The 27983-nt window shown below is 37.9% G+C and overlaps 2 protein-coding genes across 3 annotated transcripts; both read right to left on the minus strand.

Annotated features, from left to right (window-relative positions):
* Positions 1-86: 86 nt before the first annotated feature.
* Positions 87-7517, minus strand: ccdc14 (coiled-coil domain containing 14). Its single transcript, XM_041781995.1, has 11 exons — positions 7390-7517; positions 6870-6925; positions 6698-6776; positions 6425-6497; positions 4546-4650; positions 3691-4140; positions 3333-3459; positions 2740-2825; positions 2514-2657; positions 2148-2250; positions 87-648 (listed from the first exon to the last, which is right to left on the minus strand). Exons 1-11 carry the CDS (start codon positions 7411-7413, stop codon positions 198-200), a joined length of 1698 nt encoding a protein of 565 aa, XP_041637929.1. The 5' UTR covers positions 7414-7517; the 3' UTR covers positions 87-197.
* A 6258-nt stretch (positions 7518-13775) lies between these two features.
* ddx4 (DEAD (Asp-Glu-Ala-Asp) box polypeptide 4) lies at positions 13776-27864 on the minus strand. Of its 2 annotated transcripts, XM_041781736.1 has the most exons (23): positions 27760-27864; positions 26324-26355; positions 26171-26219; positions 24562-24594; positions 24411-24464; positions 23504-23524; positions 21794-21856; positions 21616-21660; positions 21502-21534; positions 21359-21412; positions 20751-20786; positions 20632-20667; positions 20504-20542; positions 20263-20405; positions 20018-20170; positions 19789-19943; positions 18923-19052; positions 16673-16839; positions 16422-16567; positions 15794-15893; positions 15436-15706; positions 14280-14393; positions 13776-14206 (listed from the first exon to the last, which is right to left on the minus strand). In XM_041781736.1, the coding sequence occupies exons 2-23, from the start codon at positions 26342-26344 to the stop codon at positions 14132-14134; spliced, it is 1938 nt and encodes a 645-aa protein (XP_041637670.1). In that variant the 5' UTR covers positions 26345-26355; positions 27760-27864; the 3' UTR covers positions 13776-14131. The 2 variants fall into 2 exon arrangements, with proteins under 2 accessions (XP_041637670.1, XP_041637671.1); XM_041781737.1 differs by lacking the exon at positions 23504-23524 and having other exon boundaries at positions 27760-27844.
* Positions 27865-27983: the final 119 nt, after the last annotated feature.

Here is a 27983-nt window from a genome sequence, read left to right on the forward strand (position 1 = left end):
CTTCCTGTTTCTTGTTTCTGATTAACTAAAATGCTTCTAGAGCTTTTAAAACAACAAAAAAGTGACTCTGGAATAAAACAAGCACATAATTTCAGAATAACTTTATTAAATATCTGACATTTTAAACAAGTAAAAGAACAGCATGCAGCAGGGTGGATGCGTAATATTTTAAATATAAAAGCTATAAAGTGCAGCGATCACCTCCTCAGGTCCAACTGGATCGTCTTCTGCAGACTGGCGATGCTGGCGTCCAAAGCAGCCAGCCCGTCTCTGAATGCCGCCTCGTCCTTGGTGTTAAAGGTCGAGCCCGACCTTGTGCTCCAATCAGAGCTCAGAGATACACGGTCACACAGAGAGGGGGCGGAGCTAAAGAGCTGACGGCGATGATTTTCCTGTTGCAGCAGCACATTGGAGTCAGCAGGTCTGATGTTAGGATGGCTGCATGTGTCTCTTTCTGCAGGCTCATGCTCCTCTTCCTGCTGTGTGTTCTTGTGATCCAGCTGATCCAGAGACAGAAGGTAGTGTTTGATTCGGTCAGAGGGGGGTGCCGCTGAGTCCTCTGTCTGCTGCTGTTTGTTGAAGTGTTGATTTGAAGTTTGAGAGTCGACAACAGCAGGGCTAATGGAGGGATCATGGCTCTGAAGGATCCTGAAAACAGAAAAGAACACACAAAACCAGGCCAGGGATGTTAGACTCAATCACAGCAGGAGCTGGATTTGGGTCTAACCTGAGGGCCTAACAGGGTCAAAATTTCTCAAAAACTCATGAACTCTCGTAAACCTCATCTTCACCCCTAAAGAATTGCCGGAGAATAAACCGTAACACTGATGATAAATGTTTTTATAGTAAAAAATAAATAAATAAATAAATAAATAAAAAGTCAAATGTTAAAATCATGATTTGTAACAGTTAAAATACATAATAAAATTCAAAATAGTGAGTTTAAAAGGTCAAAATATGAAATGAAATTCATAATGATGAGATTAAATTGCTGAAATATGAGATAAACATTTTTTAAATCATGAGTTTAAATGCTCAAAATTTTAGATTTTTTTTTTTATCATGAGTTTAAGAGGTTAAAATATGAGAATTTTTTTAATTTGTGAATTTAAAAGGTCAAAATATGAAATAAAATTCACAACTATGAGTTTTAATTTTCAAAATTTGAGATAAAATTTTTTTTAAAAACCATGAGTTTAAAAGGTCAAAATGTGAGAGAAAGAAAATAAAAATCATGAGTTTTAAAGGTAAAAATTTGAGAAAAAAATGAGTTTAAAAGGTCAAAATATGAGATTTAAAGGTCAATATTTGGGATTAAAGTTATATTTAGGAGTTGAAAAGGTCAAAATATGAGACAAAAATCAAGAGTTTAGAAGGTGAGAATATGAGATAAAATAAAAATACTGAGTTACTAATGTCTAAAGATGAGATAAAAATTTAAGATTTTAAACTGAAAAGGTTAATATTTGGGATTAAAGTTCAACGTTATAAGTTGAAAATGTCAAAATACACATCATTTAAATTCATGAGTTTAAAACTTCAAAATATGACTTAAAAATTAAAACTGTGAATCTTCATCGTAAGAATATGAGATACTACTTTCAACTAGCTTCTCAAAGGGATTTTTTTTATTAGAGGGGAAATGCAGATTGAAATCTCTGGAGGCTAATGGCACCACTATCGCCAAATACCTTGTACAAACCAACTTAAAAAAAAAAATCTGAAATATCCTTTTAAACTCAATAAAGTACATGGAGAAAGAGTTCCCATCTGTACAGCCTACCTTCCCACGTGTCTTCGTAAAGTGGCAGCGCTCACCATAATCCCTAGAGGCTAAAGCCACGATTGACAAGTACCTTACTGGGGCGACTGTGGCTCAGTAGGTAGAGTCGGTTGCTAACACCGAGGGGTCAAATCTCCATAGATGTGGAGTGAGCAGGTGTGAATGGGTTGGTGTGACTTGTGGTGTGATAGAAAGAAAAGCACTATGCAAGCTCAAGTCCATTTACCTCATATAACCCAACATCAAAGCTACGGAAATATCCCTTTAATTTCCTGAGCTTCAAAAGAAAGTGTCTTTATAGAGTTATTTTAAGCACTTTGTTATTGTTCACCTGCTGTTCATAGAAGACCAAACAAACACAAACCTGTTCAGGTTTTCTATCTCCTCCAGTCGCTTATGGGCGAGGGAGGCCAACTCGCTCTTCTCTCTCTCGCTCTGCAGCAGTCTGCTTCTGGTGGCCTCAAGGTCTGCAAAATCACAGACAAATCAATCACAGCCGTTTTAACACAAACACATGAACACAAGGTTAGGTAGAATGCATGATATCATAGGTAAAAATTTTGTTTTTACTGTAATAAGAAGATATTTTCTAGATAAGGGTCGTCTCTGTGACTGATCATTTTGTTTCTTAATTCCAACATGAGGAAAACGTGTTTGGGACAGTTTGAAGCAACATTAAAGGAAAATGGGGGCATTTTCATGTTAAAAAATCAGATCAGTGATTCCACACCTATCAGGATGACTTTATTCCTCGCCTCGCTCTCTCTCAGCCGGCTCTGTGTGTCCTGCAGTGCTTTCCGGAGTTCAGTGAGGTCGCCCTGGAGCTCCTGCAGCTGAGACTGAGCAACGGTGAGCTCGTCCTGCAGAATCATCACTGAGGAGAGACAGAGAGCTCAAATTTTAATGGTGATTAAGTCCTGAGCGAGTCAGGAGAAGAAACAGAAACATGTTTTTACCTTCAGAGCTGCAGAGAGGCTCCATGGTTTGACTTTTCTCTGCTTGTTCTCTCTGCTTCAGCTGCGCCTGGAGGGTCTGTACACGCCTGGAAAACAGGACTTGCTTGGTTAGTATCATAAGCACTCAACCTCCAGGGTCCTGTCTGCTTTTAGAGCTCACCAAAATAGAGTTTAACAAGTTTTGTAGGGTTTAAATCTCTTCTCCAGCTCTACACTGTTATACTCATTTATTTCTGCCATCCTGACTTTTGTGGGAGTCCTGGCATGGCTAAACTATAGCTAATAGAAATGACAAAACCGGCCAAATATTATCAAAGCATCAAAGTATAAATCAAGGAGGAGTTAATGCAAAATTTAGCAAGCAAGAATGTACTTTTAATACCATTTCTTTCATTATGAAATTGGCTGCAATGCAACTGATATACCAGTACTCAAAAGACAGGCTGTGGCTTATATGCCAGCATGTTTTTGCTAACTTTATTCCCACTCCATGTGGCTAGACCCAAGAGAGTTTCCTCTTCACTCCCTGTCTTATTGGCAGCCTTGAATTCACCTTATCTTGAACAGTAGGCCTGTGTGAATAAGTGTCTTACCTGCGTAGCTGTGCATTCTGGCTCTGCAGCTCAGATTCACTCTGAATGTCTGCAGCCTTCATCAGAGATGATGATGATGATGACACAGTCTGCTCCAGGTGACCGAGGAGAATCTCTGCTGCACTGCCTGTAAGTAAACAGAAAGCACAAAAACATTGCAAAACACAATCAGAAAAAGGGAAGGAAAAATCCTCTTTAGACAATAAAAAAAAATGTTAAAATGTGGTGTAAAGGTCCTTCAAACCACAGTTTGTAAATTGGATATTACTGCATCACATTATGACTATAATTTCATAAACAAAAGCAGCAGAAATCAGTGGAGACTCTAAAAGGAAGCAGGAGAAAGGACAGTTTTTACCTTGTCCTGCAATGAGAGCTCGGAGTTCTCCCAGCAGCTCTCCAGCCTCCCTCACTCTCTCTTCTCTGCAGCCATGTGAGTCCTGCAGGACGCCTTCATCTCTCTGTGCAGTGGGGTCGTGATCCAGCTGGATGTCAGAGGTCTGTAAGGTGTTTGTGTCTCCGTCTCTAACAGGGACCAGCTCTCCATCATCTCCTTCACAGTGAGAGTTTGGAGCTTCAGCAGCAGAGCAGTGGTTGGTGTTGGACTTAGGAGGAACACTGGAGGGAGGGGCTGTGGAGGTTTGAGTCTTTAGTGGAGGAGCAGAGATGTGCTTTGGTGTGTGAGGATGTTTCTGAGGAGGATGCAGCTTCACCCCTGAGTGTGCAGCAGGAACACGTGCAGGCTGATGTGGTGTTTTTGGAGTTCGGCTGCCGGCTGCATGCTGGACCGACCGGCTGATCCTCTTATCTGCAGGTGGAGAAGACAAGTAGAAATGTGAATATCAGAATAAATCGCTGGAAAAGGCACAAACCCATGTGTCAGCTTTTAACTCAAGCTGACTTTGAGATGCCAAAATTCTACATTCACTCTTAAATCAAGTTTGGACAAAAAATTTCCAACAAGATGAGTTGAAACTTCAAACAGGCTTCTGTACAATTTTCAGAAAAGCTGCTAGTTCACGCTGCTGCAACTGGAAGAACCGATGGATCGTTTCTTTAGTCTGAACTAGTCAAGTTTAAATGTTGAGATAAGAAATTAGAGTCTGCTAGCATCTCAACAAAATATTCTTACACCAAAACTACAAGATGTTTTGTTGTGTGTTAAAAATGGTCTATAACTCATCGAGATAACAGCACATAAACAGACACCTACCTGTCTGAGGAGGGACTTTCTTGATAGTCTTTTTCCCCTGTGTAGTTACTGGTTTAGCCTTAGCTGCTCCACCTTTCAGAGCTCGAGGAACGCTTGGCAAGGCTTCTACAGATAAAACACACAGATATGAATGTTAATGCAAAGATTCAGAATAAAATATTTATTGTTAAATGTTGGAAAAACCCGGAAAAGGATATTTAGGCTGCAAAAGTAGTGTCATCTTGAAAATCAGATGTCAGAGTCATTAAAAAGTTGAGTTTTTTAATGCGTGTCTCATTTAATTGCCACAAGATCTTTTAGAACCTCTCAGTGACTCATATGTTAACTCTTTTATTGTAGAACACTTTCAAACTAAATTTCAAAATGCACAAAAATCAATTTTTATTAATAATCAGTATTATTGTTATAGAATAGGAAAGGAATTTTGTGTCATCTAAAAAACTGAAACAGACAAGAAGGATGAGACTAAGATTATTTCTACAACCTATTTCTACTATTTCAAGTATTGTCATTTTAAGCTTGTATGTCTAAGCAACAAGGATGTAACAACGCCTATAAATAGAATTAAAATGAAAAAAATGTGGGCTTTATATTGATTTGACATAAAACCGATGGCAAAACCTTCTTTTTTAACCAGCAGCAGGTGCCATCTACTTTACTACTACTTCATTGTCAGTGTCACTTTATATGCAGAAAATAATATGTATTCATTTTATTAGCTTCTGTAAGACCTTCACCCATCCATCCATCAATCGTATTCCCTTTGGGGTCACAGGGAAGCTTGAGCCAATCCCAGTCATTCACAGGGCAGGCATGCTCACACTCATAGAGTCATCACTGAACTTAACAATCATGTCTTTGGACTTTGGGGGAAAGCCAGATTACCTGGAGAGAGCCCGTTCATGCACAGGGAGAACATGCAAACCCCACAGAGAAAAGCCCTGTCTGACTAGACATCAAATCAGGAACCTCACTATAACCCATATGATTAAAGTATATTGCAATTTCTCTTGCCAAAGAATTGAAATAAAAGTATTTTTATTTATTCATGTTTTTTCAAAGATTATTTTGGGGCAATTTGTGCCTTTATTGGACAGAGGAGTATCAACCCAGGCCACCGGCGTACATGGCCAGCACCTTAAACCACTAAGCCATGATCTGCACGCCCCATCTGTTCAGGATTTTACATATTATGTCTTGTGTAAAAATATGAAACTTTTGAATATTTTCTTTCCTTATTAAAAGAATGCACAAATACAAAAGCAGGTTTTCCTTTTGTTGGTGAAACTGTACAAAAGCAAGCTGAATCTTTCTTACTTTAAGCAGTAAATTCCTTTTTAAAAGTGCATTATAGTTTTAGAGAAGGTGGTGTTGTTTACATTAACACCAGGGCTGGAAAGTAACTGGGCACTTAAACTTTTTTTGAGTACATTTAATCAAATTAATGTAATTGAGTAGGTTTTTGGGCACTTAAACTTTTTTTGAATACATTTTGAAATTTGTACTTTACTTCTACTGAATTACGTTTGAACCAGAGTAACCGTACTTTTACTTGAGTACAACAGTCGTGTACTTCTTCCACCTCTGATTAACACTGAAGAGCCTTTTACTCTTCATTAAAAGAAGCAGCCATGATGTTGTTGAAGGAAGTGAATAAGAAAGAAGGGTGTCAACTACGGGAGCCCAAAGGGATCAGCTTCTGAAGGTCAAGAGAGATTTTTCATTTAAAAAAAAGTATTTTTTAAACCACAATACCTACCTACCTACATACCTTCTAATTCATAATTTCAACAATCTATCTATTATTTACACAAATTGAAAGGACAGACTTAACTGCTGGTGTTGTAATTACAAATCATGAATGTAAAGCTTTTCTTACCCGTTGTCTCAGCCTGCAGGATGCCATCGAGCAAGGCAGCACATCGGTCCAGACCTTTATGGAGAGTCGTGACCTGGGATCAAAGAAATCAGCTGGAGGAATCTCATTGAATCACAACATAATTTTGAAAAATATTCAACTTTGGCACCATTTAAGATGACATCAGGCATCCTTTTTTAGTGTTTCTGGAAGAAATAAACTCTCCTACATATACAGATAAACCTACAACCAGAATACCCTTTATTTTCACCTCTTCACGTCTCCTTTCATTACCTGGTTGTCAGAGTCTGTGGAGTAAAGCGAGAAGGCCGGCTCTGGGCATGAAGGGGATGAGGCTGCATGCTGGGAAATCCTCAGAACAAAATTTAGAGAAGCAGGGGAGTTAAACACAGACGTGTAGCAGAGTTAGGTGTAATAAAGAGATGAATTGAAGTGGATGTTTTACCTTCTTCTAACTGATTGCAATTTGACTCGTCCTGTCAGCCTCCCTGATGTCACCACCTGCCAGAATTATAATTTGTAGAACCAAATATAAACATCTTGAATTGTGGCAACCCCATTATTAAGGGTACAGCACAGCCAGATATTTCACAAGCATGGTTTAAATGATAATTTAATTCGACATGTTGATTTTCTTGTTAAAGTCTGCTAAGGTGTAATTTAAGCTGATAGACAGTGTGTGTTTTGAATGATAAACACTTAAACATAAACCCAACTACAGAACACATAAAATACAAAACAATTTAATATGTAGCTTTGGAGTATAGTCAAAGGAAATTTCAAAGCCAAATAGGACAAAATAGGTTAAAAGCTTGGCTAAAATTGTAGAATCCATACCGGAGAGTCAGTACTCCCTGACAGCTAGCTAAGAGCAGTGTCAACATTCAAAACAATGTACCTGTTAAAGCTAAAAACAGCTAGCTAGAGTTCGTTACTTCCTCATTTAAGATGCTGGTTCGTCTTACCTTGCTTTTGGCTGTTCCTTTCATTATTAACAGAAACCTTAGTCAAAGGTTTGGCATGTTTGAGCGACTTCTTGCGATTTCAGTACCTTGTTTGCAGAGCCTTCAAACTTGTACGGCTAACTGTTACGGTTGGGACTCAAGTTTGAAACAGGAAACATGTAGCCGACCAATCAGATGTGGAAAGAAGGCATAGCCCGCCCTTCTCCACCTCTGATTGGCTTGTATGCGTTCTCTCGCTATATTGGTCCCACCCAAATGCCCTGTTTAGACTAATCAGAAGCGAGGAGAACGGCTACTAGCCAATCAGGGACCAAGTTGGGCATGCCAATATTATGGATGCATAGCAGAGGATGCAAAATTTTCAAACTTCAAATTTAGTTGATTTAAAATGACTGTTAAGCGCTAAGCCTAACTTTTGCGTCTTTTAATTCAGTTGGTTTTTATATTCTGAGCGTGTAGTGTTTCACTAACGAAATTTTGATAAAAAGTCACAAATCAGGCATCAGGCAGCGCCCAAACCTACAGGTGTATCTGTAAAAAGAAGAGTATCATTAAAAAGGTCGTTTTTTCCAGGATTTATTTCAAAAAGTTGTACTTATATAAATTCTACATTCATCTCACACAAAGTGAAATATTATACTGTTTTGTCTTAATCTTGATTATGGCTTACAGCTCAGAACACTATCTCAAAATATTTGCATATTGTCAAAATATACAGTTTGAAAAGATTTACTGATCCCTCATTCTCTCACTCTGGTTCAGGCCATAAACCACTAAAAGGGGATTTGCTTTGTTAACTTCTGCTGTGCATGGGGCAGATTGGACAGATTTATAGTTCAGTCAGGAACACTCTCATACATTTAACCATCTTATTACAGTTTTATGTCGTGGAGAAGGCTCAAGCAGCGTGCTGTGACTTTCCAGGGGGAGGCGTGCTTAAAAAACCCATATGGATAGATACATTTAAACAATGCATGCTAAATACCATAAAATAAGTTCAAAAGCAATTAATCCATGGTAGCATGAATCTGAATATGTGGGTGCAACAAGCTTTATGCTATAAAGGAGAAGGCTGGGGTGGAGGAGGTTAAGCAGCAGCATGCAAGCAGGCATTAATGAGAAGTACCCAATATCTAAACACTCCACTGTGTGGAGAGAAGGTGCTGTGATTGGCTGTGGGAGCTGGGGGTCGATAGTTAGGATCAGCTGGTCATCAGCTGATCATGGCTGGGGGTATGACTACCATGTCCTGCTTGAGGCTTCATCTAATGTAGAGTCAAGTATTAAAGTTAAGATTTTCCAGCATTGGTCCTGGTGATGTTCAATAGCCAGTGTTTCATGTGCAAAGATGCACGAGCTAATGACAGCATAAGGCTGTGTAAACCTTCAAGTCCTATTAAGACACATGCACTGTCTTGTTACCAAATCAGAGGAATTTTTGACAAGTAATAAAAGGAAACTGAGATATTTAGTGCCATAAACACTACATTACAATGCATGTTTTCATTTAATGTACATATTTTTAATCTAATTAAGAAACTCAAATTGAAGATTGGCTTTTACTTTAGTAACAAATCATGCTTCACATTCTCTGCAAAGAAAAAACGTGTGGAAGCCACTTTTCTATCTGTGATTGATTATGGTGATATACTGTATATGTATGCGGCCTCCTCCTCCTTAAAGAAACTCGATTCAGTGTATCATGCTTCTCTCTGTTTTATTTCAAATGCAAAATCTCTCACTCACCACTGCATTCTTTATGATCTGGTTGGTTGAAAATCCTTAAGCATTTGTAGACAGCAACACTGGTATATGTTCATCTATAAAGCTCTGCTAGGTAAACTCCCAGAATACCTCAGCAACCTTCTCTCTATCAGCTCTAGTAGTTACTATCTGCGAGCCTCCAAGTGGTTGCTTCTAAATGTTCCCGTTTTTGACGGATCTGGGCAAAACGGCGTTCTCCTATCATGCACCATGGTCATGGAATATCCTTCAAAAACCTCTCAAGTTAAAAACACTCATATCCTTTAACAATTTTAAGAGTACCATAAAGAATGCAGTAAAGGAGGAATGCCACTGTTTTTCTTGGGAGGCCACTTTCTCTGAATAGCTGTTACTCTGTTTTATTGTTTTAATGTTTTTACTGTTTTATTGATCATTTATGTATCATGTATCTGTTTTATATCACTTTTGAATTTGTATGGCTGCAGACTGTTTTATCAGTCTGTGGTGGCAAGTGTTCTGTTTTATGCTACAGTCTGCTGAGGAGGCATCTGAACAAACTGGTGAAAAAAGCTGGCTCTGTGGTCGGAATCAAGCTGAACTCATTGGAGGATGAGGAAGAATGAAGAAGGTGGAGGCCATTCTGAGGAACATGGATCATCCACTTCATATCTTCCTAAATGACCAAAGAAATAACGGTGGTGGACGGCTCCTATCCCTACGCTGCAGGACAGAAAGATTAAGAAAATCTTTTGTACCATCAGCAATTAAGACTTTATAATTCTACCATAAACAGATGAGAGAGACTCCAGACAATTGAATTTCCCTGCAGGGATTAATACAGTTATTGTATTGTATTGTATTGTATTGTATTGCTACCTTGGCCAAGTCTCTCTTGTAAAAGAGATTTCTAATCTCAATGGGACTTCCTGGTTAAATAAAGGTTAAATAAATAAAATAAAATCATTCAGATTGTAACATTTTTTTGTATATGAGAGGATCGAATTTCTCCTGAGTGAGCGTGGCTTCAGCTTATTCAACAGACACGGCCACATCATCCTGGAGCAGATTTTACTGCCTCATTTTCCATGAAATTGAAACTTAAATTCATAAACTTGGAGATGTTTAACACAGTGACCTGTTGCACAACAAACCTAAATACAGATTTAAATTCACTCTACAGGGCTCCAAAGGCAAATATATTAGAACGGGGTGTCAAACTCAACCACAGCAGGGGCCGGATTCTGAATTTGGGTCTAACCTGAGGGCCTAACAGGGTCAATACTTTACCACTGAGTGTCAACATAAATGATTTTTCGAGATTAAAAGGTCAACATGATAAGTTAAAAACTCAAAATCTGAGATAAAAAGTCAAACTCACAAGTTTTAAAGGTAAAAAAAAATTACATTTAAAGTCAAAATAATGTTTATAAAAGGCAAAATATGAGATGGAATACTGAAAACATGATTAACAGCAAAAAAAAAAAAAAAAAGAGATAAAAGCCAAAATCATGAATTTTAAAAGTCAAAATATGAAAAAAGTAAAAATTCCTGAGTTTTAAAAGTCAAAATATGAATTAAATTTCAAACTCATGGGTTTAAAGGTCAAAATATGAGATAAAAGTCAAAGTTAGGAGTTAAAATGGTCAGCAAAACTGAGAAAAAATTCAAAATCATGATATTTAACAATCAAAATATGAGAAACATCAAAATCATGAGTTTAATATGTCAAAATATCAGATTCAATTTCAAATTCATGGGTTTTAAAGTACAAAATATCAAGTAACAATAAAAATAATGAGTTTTAAAGGTAAAAAATGAGATGAAAGTCAAAGTTAGGATAAGAAAAAGGTCAAAATGTGAGATAAAGGTCAAAATACTTACTTTGAAAGGTAAAAAAAACAGATATGTCAGAATCGTGACTGAAAGGTCAAAATAGGCAATAAAATTTAAAATCATAAATCTAAAAGGTAAAAAAAAGAGATAAAATTCAGTTAGGATTAGAAAAAGATAAAAACATGAGATAAAATCCCAAATCATGTCTTTAAAAGGTAAAAATCTAAGATAAAAGTCAACATCATGACTTTAAAAGGTCAAAATATGATTTAAAGTTTGAAATCATGAATCTAAAAGATACAAATATGTGATAAAAAGTTAAAGTAATGCGATGTAAAGGTTAAAATATGAAATAAACGGTCAAAATCATAACTTTAGTCATTACTGTGAGATGCAAAATTGAAAATATAGACAAAACACAAATTTCTCCTATGCTCATGACTTTATATCAAATTATTTTTACTGTTTACTTTCTCTAATTTTTATGACTCAAAAAGGATATTATAGATCATCAAGATTAAGTTTACATTTTTATACTGGAGAAAATCTGCAGACCTCACACTGGTGGGCCTGAAAATATCATGTGATCTGGTGGGCTGGGTATAACTGCAAGGGCAGGATTTGGCCCCCGGGCCTTGAGTTTGACACCCCTGTATTCTACAGTTAAAATCCTGAGTTTTAAAGTACAGAAAATGAAACCAAATTTGTAATCGTAAAATTAAAAGTAAAAAAAGGATATGAAATTTAAAAATATAAATCTAAAAGGTAAAAAAAATGAGATAAAAGTCAAAGTTAGGATTAGAAAAAAGGTAAAAACATGAGATAAAATCCCGAATCATGTCTTTAAAAGGTAAAAATCTAAAAGTCAAAATCATGACTTTAAAAAGACAAAATATGAAATAAAAATTGTAATCATGAAATTGAGTCAAAATATGATTTAAAATTTCAAACTGTGAGTCTAAAAGGTCAATATATGGTATTATGAAGTCAAAGTTTCGAGTTGAAAATATGAGATAAAATACAAAATAATTGGTTAAAAAGGTCAAAATATGACTTAAAAATTAGAATTATGAATCTCAAAGCTCAAAATATTATATGAGAAGTCAAAATTCTAAGTGAGTCCTAATTGTGAGATGCAAAATTGAAAACATGAAATAAAACACAAATCATTTTATTTTCCCACATTCCTGACTTCTTAATATTTTTACTCTGAACATTTTTTTAGATTTCATGACTTAACAAGGATATCTTAATTAATCAAGGATACGTTTACATTTTTATACTTGAGGAAATCTGCAGACCTCATACTGATGGGCCAGTTAATGACAGAAATATGAGATGATCTTTAACTGGATTTAACTGTTCCACAGGCCGGATTTGGCCCCTGGGCCTCAAGTTTGACACCCCTGGTATAAAGCATACAAATCAGGTAGCATTGCCAAGAAGTTCATCACTGAAACCAAGGAACTGCCTGGGAAAGATGGATCTGGTTGGAAATCTATCCTGTTATTCTTACCAGTAATGAAAAAATATTGAACTGCAAAACTCCTCAGTATCTACTTAGAACTTAAATTGGATGCTTTTTACTTTTACCAGAGTAGTTTTATAGACCAGCACTTTAAATTCTACTTCAATACATTTTACCAGAGTGTTATTTTAATTGAGTACAAGAGTCATGTACCATTTCCACTGCTGACCAGGAGATTTTTGATGCTGATTCTTTTTTCCAGGACTTGGCACCCGCCCACAGTAAAGCCCAAACTACCAGAACCTGGGGACCATGATGTGCCTGAATGGCCTGCTAAATCACCTGACCTGAACTCCACAGAATCTCTGGGGAAATGTTGAGAAAGATGACACACCAGACTGAACATGATCTAAAGCAGGGGTCATCGAATACATTTGCACAAGGGCCAGATTTGGTCTCGACAGTACTCTGGGGGCGGAACTTTCACATAAACAAAAATTAAATACTTTTGGTCTGGTTAACATTATTGTAGTATTATTTGTATATTCTTTTAAAACGCAGGACATTTTAAGACATTACCAGTGAGATCTATCCCTATTTTCTATAATGCAGCAGGCCTGACAACAGAGTTGGCTGGACCCCTGAAAATCCCAGAGAATGGGCCCATTCTTGACACCAGTATTAACTCATTTTAACCCTTTTTTGCCTCATTACCCAATTTTTGTCATTTCTTACCCCACTAAACCACTTTTCCTGCATGTTTTATCATCTTTGTGCCACTCTTTGATCAAGTTGTGCCCCTTCTATTTGTCCATTTTTAACCCATTTTCATTACTTTTTTGAACTATTTTTGTAATTTTTTAACCAATTTGATACTTTTTGCACCTTTAACCCTCTTTAACCAAATTTTTTTTGCCACATTTTCACCTCTTTTCACCACCCTATGTGGTCATTTTTGCAGCATTTCTGCCAACCTTAACCTTATTGTTAACTATCTAATAATTAGGACAGTAAATTTCTGTAAAACGGATCAAACATGAAGTCATTCTAAAACTATTTCAATATTAGTTTGTGGGATGGATTTAACAGCTGCAGACATTTAAAGTGTCTCATACGTGCAGTAATTTATGCAAAAGGCACTCCAATCAATTCTTGAGTGCATGAATGAGCATTATTTTATCAGCTTTAAGTATCAATACATTTAACACGGTCAGCTTAGTATATAAATGGTTGCACATTATTTCTTAAAATTGACTAAATTTTCAACTGGAGGAATGTTCTTCCTCAAAGGCTAATAAATCAACTTTGTTTTGTATGACACCATGCAGGTAACTGACTGGAAAATAAAAGTAGGCTCTGCTTTGAACAAATATCCATTTATTGGATTCTCGTCATCCAAGGAGGATACAAATTATATTTGGAATTGGCATTCTCAAATTTGGCTTTAGCTCAGGCACATCGTTTTCCTCATCAACCATGTTTTCAAATCAAAGAGATGATTAAAAAAACATAAAACACTTCAAATACACACGGTCAGAGAGGACAGTCACTTCTGACAAAACACCTGGTTCCCATTTTTACCTCGTCTTCAGTCAGACAAAGATAAAACAGTCAAACAAAAACACTGATGCAACTAAAATATGCTTGAACATCTATTAGAAAAGCAAAAAATAACTCAGAACAGTGCTATGTGGGTGTGTTGATGCAATATTTCCCTTATTCCCATTCTTCATCATCGGCTGCAGCAGCAGCAGGTTGACTCAGTGTGCTGTTGTCCTGGAATCCGTTTTTCTGAGGACAGAGACAACAATGAGGACAGAGAAGATAGCCAAATAAGAAAAGAATAAAAATCTAATCCAAGTACCTTCCTGGTGTCCGTGGAGCCAAAGGTATTCCTGGAAGCGTTAAAGCCAGAGAAACCACCACCGCCACCACCAAATGCAGACTCCTCTAACCAAGAGGGAACTTCCTGCTGAGCCTGCGAATCAAAACAAGTAAACATTGAAAGACAGTATGAGGGGAAAACTGGCAGTGTTAAACTGTGGGCATTTTTAGGTCCGACCAACTTGAGGGTACAAAAAGATTAAAAATTGCTCCAGTAAGCTACAAGACAGGATGTGAATTGCTGCAGCTTAGTCCAGAAAAAAATGAAACTACATCCACTTGTAGTTATTTTGTTTTTTGTCACCAAAAGGCTAAAATAGTCTTTCAAAAGTCTGTTTTATACTTTGGATTAAATCCACATCATATCCCACATTTGTTTGATCCATGGCGGAGTGCAACTAGAACAACCAGGAGAAAGTTTTGGGTAAAGAGAAAAGTTTTTGGTGGGCTTCCTCCTCATTCTTCTATTTTTGGTATATTTATGTGGCAGCATTACAGTGCCACCTGCATGCCTGGTATACATACAGGGTTCCTACAAACTTTTCAAATCCTTTTGAGTCCTTAACTGAAAAGAATTGACACCACTTTTTGCACGGCAAATGGTCAAAAATGACAGTCTTTTGATTTCTCAGTAAACCAGACCAGGCTGACTTTTTTTAATGCACCATTTAAAAAATATCAAATAAAAGCTTTTTGGTCAAAAATGCCTAAATTTGATGATTTCTGGCACATTTGATGCCACAACTCTAGCTTAATGCATGTATATATACAGGCTGACCTGCAGTAAATGATGCTTATTGTTACCTTAACGAGCATATACGCAAAAATGATCAGAATCATAACAGCTAGAAAAAGTAGATTGGATAAACAAGTGAAGACCTCTCGCTGGTGAAAATAAAACTTTTAAGGCCCTAAATTTCAAACGCCTAATTTAAGACTTTAAAAGACTTTTCAAGGATCCGCAGGAACTCTGTATACTACAGCATTTTTAGTGCTTTTGCAAACATTTCTTGAAATTATGCCATGTTTCCATAAATTTTTCAAAACAAAAAAGAGATTGTTCACGTATGTCTCCGTGTGGTCAAGACTTAAATGTGAATGCTGGCTGCCATTTCTGTTGAAGACGCATCTCTTACCTTGGACAGGATGTTGACAAGTGCACGAGCCAACGGGGCATCGTTATCTGGGTCAAAGAAAGCCACCGCCCTTCCAGTGTTACCACAGCGCCCAGTTCTCCCAATTCGGTGGACGTATTCGTCAATGTTGTTGGGGAGGTCATAATTCACCACGTGCTGCACATCAGGAATATCCAGACCACGGGCGGCAACAGAAGTTGCCACGAGGACCGGACATTTTCCAGAGCGGAAGTCAGCCAGAGCCTGCTCGCGCTCCCGCTGCTCACGATCACTTAGAGACAAAAACAAAATATACATTTTATGACTTTATAGCTGCTAGAAAAAGAGGATTACAACGATACAGAAACACATCACTCACCCATGAATGCTGGTGGTTGGAACTTTCTCCTGGCACAGATAGGTGGCGATGAAATCAGCTTGTCTCTTCGTCTCTACAAACACCATGGTGCGCTCCGTTCCTGCAAGACATTGAAATACATTTTCAGCTGCAATTCAGTCCTTCAAGAGCAACAAAATTACCATATGCATCAAAAATGTAAAAAGCAACTAGGAGGGGTCACAGGGATTGCAATTATTGGCAATTTAAACGAAAGGCTTACAACACAGATCACAGAGATAACTGGAGGGGAACTGCACAATAAATATAACAGCAGCAATCACGATGTCAGGCTGTGCTATTACATAATTGCATAAAAGGCTGCAATTACTTTACTATCAAGTAGAACTTGAAAGGTGGACAAAAATGCCTGCAGAAAGGCCTTTAAGTTTCCAGTAGTGCCACCATTGCACTCTGTAGAAGTACCTATATTTTCAAGAGACTTTGGCTTTAAACATTCTGGTGTGCTAAGGCCACTTAGTGATTTTTATCATACTTGCAGTAACTTTAGATGTTTCACCGTCCACAATAGCCTGTCTGGAACATTTTAATGGGATTTATATAGAGTAAGAAAGTGCCAGACTGCTTCTGCCACTTAAAATATTTCTACCTGTTGTCTTGAGGATATCGAGGAGCTGCTCTCTCTTGGAGAACTTGGTGACTTGGACAAATGTCTGCTCCACATCAGAGCATGCACCTCCCACTATTCCCACAGCCAGGAACAGATAGTCTGTCTTCAGAAAATCTGCTGCCATCCTGTAAACAAAAATAGGCAAATACATACAGATATATGCCAATCTCCATTCTTAGAGGATGGTCGTTTTTATGAAAAGTAAAACTGCATGTGATGGAGAAGTAGACCTCTGGATGTCCTCAGGGTAGGTGGCGCTGAACATCAGAGTTTGACGGTTCTCCTTGGACGGCATTCCTGGCGAGCCCACCAGGCGGCGCATATCAGGTTCAAAGCCCATATCCAACATCCTGTCAGCCTCATCAAGGACGAAGTACCGCAGCTTCGTCAGCCCAACCTGAATAAAAATAGCGATGACAGCACGTCATAACTGCATGTGATGTGAATGAACACTGGCATCAAAATCTGCACATTTGAATGATTCTGAGTGTCCTGACTGCATGCAAACAATGCAGCATGCAGTTTTAACTGCGGTACCCCATTTTTATCCTCGTTTCTCTGCTGTCCACATGTGCATGCATGCACCACCACTGCTCTTTTGTAACTGATCTTACTAGAGATGCTCCAATATTATTTTTCCTTCCTGATACCAAGGTGTTGGATTTCAGTCGATACCAAGTACCGATCCGATACTGGTGTGAACTTTCTGGACTGACTGTGCGGACTAGCAAAGTATTTTAGACCTATATTTGACTCAGAACATGGCTCAACAAATACATTTATAAGTTGTTCTGCTGCTGAGTTTTGCTGCTAAATACTAAAATAATACAGGGGGCTGCATCACAGGCTCTCTCTCTCTCTCCTCATTGTGCTCTATTCAGGCAGCATCACGTGATTACAGAACAGCCTGCAATTGGCTGACAGACCCTCAGTTAGGGTAGACAATATGGCGGTTAGCATTCAAGCTAGCAGTAATAAATGGTGGTAATTATATTAAAATGGATAAAAAGACATTCAATATCAGGTTTACTGTTGTGGATTTAATCATTTAAGTCCTGAAAAGTCACACGAGTTCCAGGCTCGCTGAAAATGCTGCAGCAAGAGATTCAAAGGCGTCAATGGGAACGTACAACAGCTACTTTCAAGAGGAAAAACAAGTAAGAGGCAATGATTTATAGTTCAAAAGTTATTTAACTTTTGATAAACTGTGTCACTTCTTTTTGTGACGACAGCGCCAGTCTAAAAGGGATTTTAACGATCATTCAGAAAAAACTGCCATGCAGCCACCGTTCTTCTCTGCTGCAGTGCTGCTCCTATAGTTCTTCTTCACTGCTCTATAAACGGTAGCTTGTGCATGCAGTGTTTTCTGGCCGTGATTTTAGATTTATCGCACTCAGAAGTGGAAAAGGTACGCAACTTTTGTACTCAAGTTAAAGTAAAGTCACTTTGGATAAAAATTACCAGGTAAAAGTAAAAAGTAGGTCATTTAAAATTTACACAGAGTACTGAGCAGCTACTTTTGATACCTAAGGGGGTTACACAGTAAAATAACTACAAGAGAATATGAATCTATAACCAGGTTGTTTTGATAAGGTGAGACTCTAAAGTCAAATGGAACAGCTGTTTCAGGATGAAATGTGGAATCATTTTCTCATGACTGACCATGTGCTGTGAAAGTCAAATTTCTGGCACTTTTCTTGTCAGCAGATGGCTAGAACCTCTTTGTTTTGGCTTTAAGTGCTAATTTTGTTACTAATTAGATGATGCTTTTAAAATAAACTCAAGTACAACACTTCCCTCAAAATATACTTGAGAAAAAGTAAAATTGATTTTGAAATGTACAAATACACAGAAAAGATACTCAATTACAGTAACTTGGGTAAATGTAATTAGTTACACCAAACTGCATCGGTCTATCAGTGCATAAACTTGTGGACTAGCCGTGACCTGCATTTTAAGCAATATCAGACGTAGTTCCAATACTGGTATTTGAATCGGAACAACTATGGACCTTATATCAGCATAATTTAGCTGTACATCTCATGCGTAACAGTTTAAAATTTTAAATGTGTTGCTTGAGGGTTGTTGTGGATGTGTAACTAAAATGAACAGAGTTTAGAATATCCACAGCATCAACTGCATAAAAACTGTTGATTAACAAGAGAGGTTCATGTTTAGCATTAGACGTCTCCCTGCCTAACGTCCTCCCTCTTCCTCTGTCTGATCAGCTGTAGATATGCACAGGCAACTTAAGCAGCCTTGATGCGATGGGAGAAAGGGGAGTGCAGGATGTAAGAAGAAAATGTCACCTGCATAATATGATGTGCTCAGAACTGAATTTTGTTTTTGTATGAACTACAGAAATAAAAATTCACTGTGCATTTCCATCACTGCAGCACCCTCATGTTTTCCTTCAGAAATGTCTAAATGCAGGACTTTGCTTATCCTGTGCTTATGTGTGAATAGGACATGAAACGAACCTTTCCTCTTCCAATCACATCCAAGAGTCTCCCTGGTGTCCCACACAGCACGTTACATCCTCTGCAGATTTCTCTGATCTGGTGTCCAGTTTGGACGCCACCGTAAACCACAACTGGACGCACACACGTCCTAACAAAGCACAGGAAATTAAGATTAAATATCAGGAGAAATCTCCAATTTTCTAAGCAGGGGCAAGAGAATTTCATTTCCTCCAAAAAGAGATTTTATTTAAACAGAATTTGAATCAAATAACAGAGACAATAGCGTTTGCAGAGCAAATATGTTCTTGATAGAGGTGCACCGATTGCAATTTTCTGGCCAATCAACGATCTTCAAAAAGCCTGACCTGCTGATTCCGATTTTGACCGATACCGATTTTTTTTTTTTATAACTGACAGCATAAACCTTCAATGTTCAAATCTTATTTTATCGAAAAACATTGAACAATACCCGTGAAACAATACAAACTTGTTTTAACTGCACGATGTAGTTCTCTCAAATATAAATGAAGAGTTTACAGCATTGCTGTCCAAACTACTACATTATATCAGTTCCTTTAGTCTTTCATTTTTCACATTTTAGTAGGTAGAAGTAGATAAAATTGGTGAATAAGATTGGTTTAATATGTAAATATCTGCCGATCACTGATCCCCCAAAATTGAGGAAATCGGTGCCGATACCAATTTTGGCTGATCGATCGGTGCACCCCTAGTTCTTAATATGTTCATAAGCATCAACCAATTTTTTCCAAGCTTCAGTTCCTTTAATCTTGAGATAAAGAAGGAACAATCGTTAATTTTAAATTTGTTGGGTAAGCTGAAGCAGTTATGAGGGTTTTAATTGGGTAAAATTCATCCAAACATACCCAAAAGCGAACTTCCTCGCCTCCAGGTAAATCTGATTGATGAGCTCCCTTGTGGGTGCCACAATGATCACCTCGGGCTCCTGTAGCTCACTGAATTGACTTGCTGCCACGCCGTCTGCCATCAGCTGCTGCAGAATCGGTAGCAAAAACGCTGCCTAGAGGAGGGATGATAAAAGTTAACCTCTGAATAGAAGCAGATATCCTAGCTGGTTATTGATTATGTCATCACCGTTTTTCCAGAGCCGGTCTGAGCACAGGCCATGAGGTCTCTGCCTGCAGAGATGATCGGGATGCCATGTTTCTGCACCGGAGTTGGCTTCACATAGCCAGACTTACTGACATTTCTCTTCAGAGACTCGCACAACGCTGCCTCCTCAAAGGTCTGAGGGAGGAAATGTTTGATATTTAAGAACAAACTTGCAGGAGAAGGTCATTCCAAGCATTTAGAAACATTCCTGGTTTAATCCTCCTCACCATGATCGCCTGCGGTGGGTTGGTGCCACTCACGTCCACCATGATCTCATCATACTTGTCAAAGTTGATGCCTTTCTCGTAGTGGGCAAAAATCGAGTCTTCATCTTCAGCTAGTGTCGGGGGAATGTACGTCACCCTCGGCCCTGCAGGTCAGAACGAGAAGACTATGAGGTGTACGAGAGGGCAGAATGGAAGAATGCTGCTTTAAATAATTCGATGAAATGTATCTAGTTTGACGCACTTTCACCCTCGGTTCCATCCTTATTCTCTTTATTTTCTCCTGTCAGAAGAAAAACGAAAATCAGTGAAATAGTTCAAATCATTCACACACACAAAAAAAAAAAAAAAAACGCAAGAAGATTGTACAACCTTTGTCAAAGAAGTCTTCGTCTTTTCCACGGTAGCCTGCAATGGACAATAAACTTAGGCAAAAACACAAATCCTCCTTTTCCAAGAGGTGAAATAATTATTTCTTGATCTTACTTTACCTCCTCCAAAGCCTCCTCTGCCTCTTGTTTCTCCATCTTCAACATATGATCAACAATTAGTCTACTTCTTAACTTTTCTAAGAACGGATTACTGTACACTTTAACATATAAAGCCCAATTCAGACCAATTTTCATCCTGTTTTCCCTGTGATAATCAGTAAATTTTGATTGTTTGCATGAGATGCTGCTTTCCTTTAATATTTTTGGAAGTGTAGCAATGAAACCTGAAGTAATGAGGATGTGAAACACTACTCACACCGCAGATATCTAATATAAAGAACTGTTAATGCACGTTTGAGTCATGACTAGACCAGACATACGATATACAAGCAGCAGTGATATTCAGGGCAAGAGGATTACATTTTTCAGAACATACCTGCACCCTTTACATTTAATGAATCTCACCTGAATAAAACTTAAAAACTTCTAGTTGACTGTTATGAAAGTTTAAAATAATGTTACATCTTGTTTTGTGAGCTTAGTCTCGTCCCTTCCCCACTGAATGACTAAACTTCAGCCTTAATTTCTGGTCTAAGCTGGGCACTGTAAAACAAAGATGAAGCAATACAGTGGTCCTGCATCAGTACGGCCAGTGTGAATTTGAATACCTTGTCTGAATCCTCCTCCTCTTCCTCCTCTGTCACCTCTTCCTCCTCTGAACCCTGAAAACACAAAGATTAAGCAGGTCAACACCATTTCTTCCTTCTTCCAAGTGTTTTTGCTGTATTAAAAACTAAAGCGCCACACTTACCATTTTCACGCACTCCACCGTCATCGTTCTCTCCTGCAAAATCGAATTCACAAATAGTTTATTTAAATGTCTATTCCTTTAGTCGACTCAGAGTTTCATGTATCAATAACAAACCATTGAAGTCGCTGCGATCCATTTTGCTGAATCCTCTACCACGTCCTGAGGGAAAAAAAACACGCTTTCAGGTCACAAGACATGCTAATCCTTATTGCTTTTATAAGGATGTTTAATGATCTGTATTTTTTGCTTACCCATTTTATTGAGGATATTTTAAGTAGTTTTAAAGTCTCACCTCTGCCGCCTCTTCCTCTGAATCCCCCTCTGTCTCCACCTGCATTGTTCCAGTTGTCCCCGTCTATGAAGAACAAAACGTCTGAGTTCATTTGGCAAAGGCTAAACTAGGGCTGGGCGATGCATCGTTTTTTAAAAATACATCAGTATATTTTCAAACTAATACAGTATAAGACATTATCCATTAGATATAGTTAAGACTATCTGAGCTGCCAGCCTTCAGTCTTCTCTTGTCAATGCCTGTCCCCACGTCACCCTGCCCTCCTCTGACTGAACAAAATCGCAAGTTAAATAAACACCACTGATGCTGCTCATTCACAACATCCACACCTGTATGCAGCAGGTGAAAACATGGATGAAGAGAAAGATGGGAGCAACACAGAAGCTGTCATTGAAAATAAAAAAAATGATTCAAGTTTAAAGTTTCGGATGAGGAGCAGAACACTTTTCTGTAGAGTGCCAAAAAGATGCTGCAACATAAGGTTCGAGCATTAATCTCCTCCAGCGTTTACAACAGCGGCACAAAGTGCAGTACGAAGAGTGTGTTAAACTCTGTGCTTCAACCTAGAACCTGAAGCCTCTGCAGCCAGAGACCATCAATGCAGGCGTCATTAAGCAGTGTCATATGACAAAAAAAGGTCAAAAGGGGGATGACATTACCATATTGCTAAAGAGACGATCCCTGTTGCAACTTTAGAGCAGAATGGCTTTATAAAGCTGCTTGAAACAACTGACCCGAGATACTAGCTGCTGAGTTGCAGTAATTTTTTCAAGAGAATATCAAAAAATGTCACAGAAGTCTGTGAGGGCCTTGTGAGAGCTAACAAATGTGACTCGCTTCATGCTGACCACCGGCATGTGGTTCAGTAGGACCTGGGAGCCATAAATAAGTGTGACGGTACATTTCATGCAGGATTGGGAATTGACCAACGCTCATTTTCAAACCACCTCTTTTACCCAGAATCAAACGGGAGAGTTCAATTGTGAAGTATGGCTACAGGTAAACAAACATGCATACATACATACATATCTGCATAATAACATCTGCATAAACGCATTCATACACACTCTTATATGCATATAGACAATTTATATATCATTAGCTTCATAGCATAATTTCCAAAGTATTAAATTTTAAGGTTTTTAGGGAGGAAAAAAAAACATTCTGGAAAACACCGATTTTTTTTTTATTTATACTGTAACAGTAAGTTCCAATAGATATGTTAACAAGTTTCTTAAAAAGGAAAAGCCACAACAAAGACTGCATAATAGAAGTTGCTTAATAAGTGACTTAATAATTTTAAAAAGCAATAGATAACCTGACCATCTAGTAATTATGGACTGTTACAAGCACTCTGATTGGCTGAGGATATAGGCAATAAGGCACAATGAATGCCTTAGGAGAGTAGAGTTAGGCATCTATCACAGTTTAGCCAAAAAACGAGTTAGACAGTTATGCCACCAGTCTAACTATATAAATATGCATGTATCCACACATATACCTTCATCTTTTTCTTACACATCAGCTTACATACCTGCACCTGGTTCATGTGGATTTGAATGAAAACCGACTGTTTTCTTACAGATGGATAAACTGAGATATCAAATATAACCAATTAGGTTAAAAATATTGATTTTTTTTATCTATATGGCCCAGCCCTAGACTAAACTGTAGACAGTCACAAGTTATCCAAATATTATCAATGCTCACCATCTCCATTATCAGTATCACCTAAAAAAAAACAAAACAAAGAAAATTAGGTTTATCTGCAGTGAGATTTGACTTTAGAAAGGAGTATGATGTCAAAGGTGTGCTTTTTTGTTCAATGCGCTTTAGAAAGATTTTCACATTAAGCAGGACTATTTCAACCTGTCTTCTGCATGGATTTTTATTATGTTTGAGACACAAACAACCACCTGCTTCCTCTTTTCACATCTAGAGTTCAGCTCAGTGGTTGAAAAAGCCGACAGATGCATATCTACTCCTGACCTTGCTGGAATACAATTCTGGTGGTTGAGACCACATTTTCTGAGTCCAGTACGCTTGTGTTCAAACATCAAATGAACGTGACTCCGTGGACAAGTGTACTCGCATCTGGTCCCCAGGTGCCTAATGTAAAACCAACCTTAGGCATTTCCAGTCTCATTCATATTATTTGCACCGAGCATTTTCAGCCATCCAAGAGGTTTTCTATCAGCAAAATTTCCAAAGTTTTGCTGGGCTGCAGTTGGAAGTTATTTTTATTCTCAATTAAAAATTTCCTTACAGATTTTTAATGTTTAAGTCTAACAATTTATAAAAAAAAGGGAAAGATCTTCACTGTTTCTCAAGTCTAAAAACTGATTGTTGAAATGTCTTATGCTCCGTCTTTGACCCAAAATTGTTCATGTTTCTAGAGGAAGGAAGAAACCAGAACATGTTCACAGCCAGGACTCTGAAATCAGACGATAATTTGCTCAACATATTGCTCTATAGAAACTTGTACAAGTTTCTCCAAGAGATTAATCTCTTCTGAAGCTTTGCAGCCCAGCACAATAATAAAGTCATCCTCTACATCAATACAGAAGAATGTCTTGCAGTCAATGTTCTGTGACTTAGATCTACATATGACGGTCACCTGAGGCAAAGCTTTTAAATCCCCCTCCTCTGCCTCTGCCTCGTCCTCCAAAACCTGATGGAAGAAATATGTTTCATAGATGTTCTTCAGGTCAAGAAATGAATCAATAATTAAACTTCTTAGACAAAACAAACCCATATACAGTACCTACCTCCATCTGTTTTCCAGGAGCTTCCTTGGATGTCTAAAAATAAAACGGTCAACTTATTAAGAATAATCAAGACTTATGCTATTATATACATGCCTCTGACATTTTTTTCACACTGGTAGAACAATGCTGTTAAACCATGTAATGCAAACATATGTAGATGTAACAGACAAATGTATTTAGTGTAATAAAAAGGACTAATAAAACAAACTAAAACTAGAATGGCCGTCTAAGGCGGCAGACCCACGCCGAAGTGTTCAAAATATCGAAGTCCAAGAAAAAACGAATGGGTGCACGGATCATCACCAAAATCTAATTGATTCTTCCCTGTCACTATCCCAATATTCCCTGAAGGTTTGGTGAAGATCCAACTTTCCGTTCTCTAGTTATCTTGTAAACATACAAACAAAGATACAGAACCCTTTACATAACCCCCTGCCGATTTCATCAGCGTGGGTAATTTTAAGTCTTCTGATAGTACAAAAATTACTTAAGGGATAGAGGTTTTGGATCCTTTGAACAAGTTATTTTTTAATCTCAATGTAAAATCTTTAAATATTACCTGATGTGTATATATCCATTAATTCAAATGAGCAGGCAGCATTACTACAGTAATTTTTCAAAAATTTGAGATCAAGACAGTGAGTGACTGAGGTCATTCTCTGGTCCTACTATTTAACAGCTGCTTTCATTTCACCTAGCCACCAGATGTTGCCATTTTCCCGAAGAACAAACCCTTAAAGATTTGACTCTTTCAGCACAAAAACAAAGTCCTAAACCTAAGGGACCACTTCTACTCATGATTTGAAAAATACGCTTTCCTTAGGGCAAGAAAAGGTCATTTCTATTTCATGGCCCACATTTACCTGCATCTGTGTTCCAGGAGGTTAAGGAAAACTCAATTAAGAGCACTGCTTAAGATTATCAATATAGAAACTGAGATATACACGCTGAGATACAACCAATTAATTGGGGAAAAAAAAGATTTAATCATATCAAACACATTGTATTTGAGTATAATGGCTGAAACAGTGCAATACTGGGTGGCAGGACTTGAATTTTTATTGTTGTGGTATCAAACATAATCCATTATGGTTTTATTTATACCAGAATCATACCAAAAAGATTCATGCACTACAACAGTCATCTACTCTTTATGTAGATAAATATAAATGCACATATAGTGTAACTGTCTTTATGCAATTGCTATGCAAACTTGATATCTCTACTTTTACCTTCTTTCATTTTATAAAAGCCTAACTAGGGACAGGAGATGGAAACTCGCAAAAGCTATAATCTCTATATGTGAAACATCAGTTACTTTTAGCTTGTTTGTAACAGGCTGCAGCTGCACTATGTAATTTGCATTGTCCCATTAAATAAACTTCATAAAAATAAAATCGTAATTCAGTTCAGAATGGCCAATACTTGATTCTTGTTCCCTATTGGCCAGCTCTAAAATCAATACCTATAATTAAGATTTTTTTTTTTTTTAACTTATAAAAGAGTGGTTACAAAAACAGTAAAAAAAATCTACTCCTGTGTCATGTTGAAAAAGGGATAAGTATGTCAAAAGACACTAAATACAAACAAATATTTTTCTAAATTTTACCTCCGCCTGAATTGTAGTTGTTGACTGCAGCAGTGCTCGCTGAAGGTCCCTGTCGTAAAGAAAATTGAAGCCAGGTGTTGATTAATTGAGGAAACATAAAGGTGAGTAGTAATGGGTTACTTCTATTATCACCTATACAGGGAAAAAGCTTACCTCATCCCAGTCGTCCGCCATTGTTCTTTAGTCTGGAAAAGTTTAGAGACAATTTACAAAAATTAACATGTACAACTGCTGAAGGTTCATGTCTTAAAACAACTATCTTGTATCTCTGAAAGGCACTTATGAGACAAACTATGCATAGATGTGCACATAAAACAGTTTATTTTAAAATTTTACAGCGGCATTAGCACATGGTTTTAGGAGCTTTCACAGAGCACGTTTTCTGCCGTGACATTACTATGTTATCTCCTATTTTATGCTATGATGGCAGTAGGATTAAAATGCAGTTGAAAGCACTTTTTAAGTTGTCGAATCCTTTCAAACATGCTGTAAATTTTAATTAATTTTAGTATCATCGATTCGAAACTATTTTAATAAGATACCTGTCTAAAAATAATGTCATTTAGACCGCTTACTGGCTCGTTTGCGCTGAAGCAGGGGAAAAGCCGAAAGCGCTAACAAGCGGCTTTGCGCATGCGTGTAGCCACAATCCTTAGCACTAATCAGCTCCTTGTAAAATTAATGCAACTTTCTCCTAAATTATTCCATGCAAGCTATATAAAGAGCGTGGACGCATGCTTCTCATCTCCTGACGAATAAAGACAGCGGGGATGTAATTAACCAAAGCTGTGATGGGAAATAATGTCGTGGGGAAGCATTTTCCGCCATGACACTAGCTAATCCTGGAAACGGCGACAAAAAAACTTCGCCTAGTCTTCTCTTATACGCAGACAACTAAAACAATTAAATCATTTTATAAACTGTTTTTCCACTATGCTAATATTTTGAGGTCCCTTCAGTAACATTTTGACCGTTTCGAGGTTAGCTAGCGCCTCAGCAGGTGTTCTGTGCTGAACTGCTGCCTTGCGAAAAGAGCTAAGCTACTGAGTCGCAATCCTTAGCACTCCTACACCCTTGACACAATTTTCTACAAAAGTGTTACATTTACCTTTCGCACATACGCATAACAATATCTCCATCTCCCGGCTTAACGGGTGCTAGTGTAGCTGAAAAATACGCTCTTCTAAGACAACTGACAATGTGTGATGCATTTGCACGGAGGGAGCATTTTCCCACAGAGCACCAGCTAAATGTGAAAAAAGACCACGAGGCTAGTTAAAAAAAGGTTCATAGTATTGCTTCAGTAGTGTCGTATGTGAAAATAACTAACGTAAATAGACAATATATGCAAGGTAAAGGGGAAAAAGATTAAATGGAGTTTGAAGGTGAAGGCCGCATACAAAAATGTCAACTCATCGTGCAACGGTCCGGCGGCCATGCTAACGTCAGCTAACATGAAGTAGCGGTACTCGACATTAGCTAAGATAAAATAAAAAAGGAATCACTCCTAAGCCAGCCTGTTTCCTTAAAGTGTTTTCAAAATGACTGAGTCATTAAAAACCCAAATATTCATGTCAAAATATACTTACAATGTGAAATGTGGAAAGCGGTGCTTTTCTCCCTCGTGGCGCTGCCGCAGCTCTCCCTCTGGTCTGTGAGCGCAGTGAAAGGCGCCTGCGCACTGCGGGGTTGGGGTTGCCAGTTTCGTTGTTTCCCCACCCACCTCGACTATTTTTTTCATGATTTAACTGAATTTGAGTTTGCTTTTTTATTGTAAAGAATACGTTCTGGCCAAAATTTTCCCAGTCTGAAA

This window comes from Cheilinus undulatus, linkage group 24 (assembly GCF_018320785.1).
Source record: "Cheilinus undulatus linkage group 24, ASM1832078v1, whole genome shotgun sequence".
Lineage (NCBI taxonomy): Eukaryota > Metazoa > Chordata > Actinopteri > Labriformes > Labridae > Cheilinus > Cheilinus undulatus.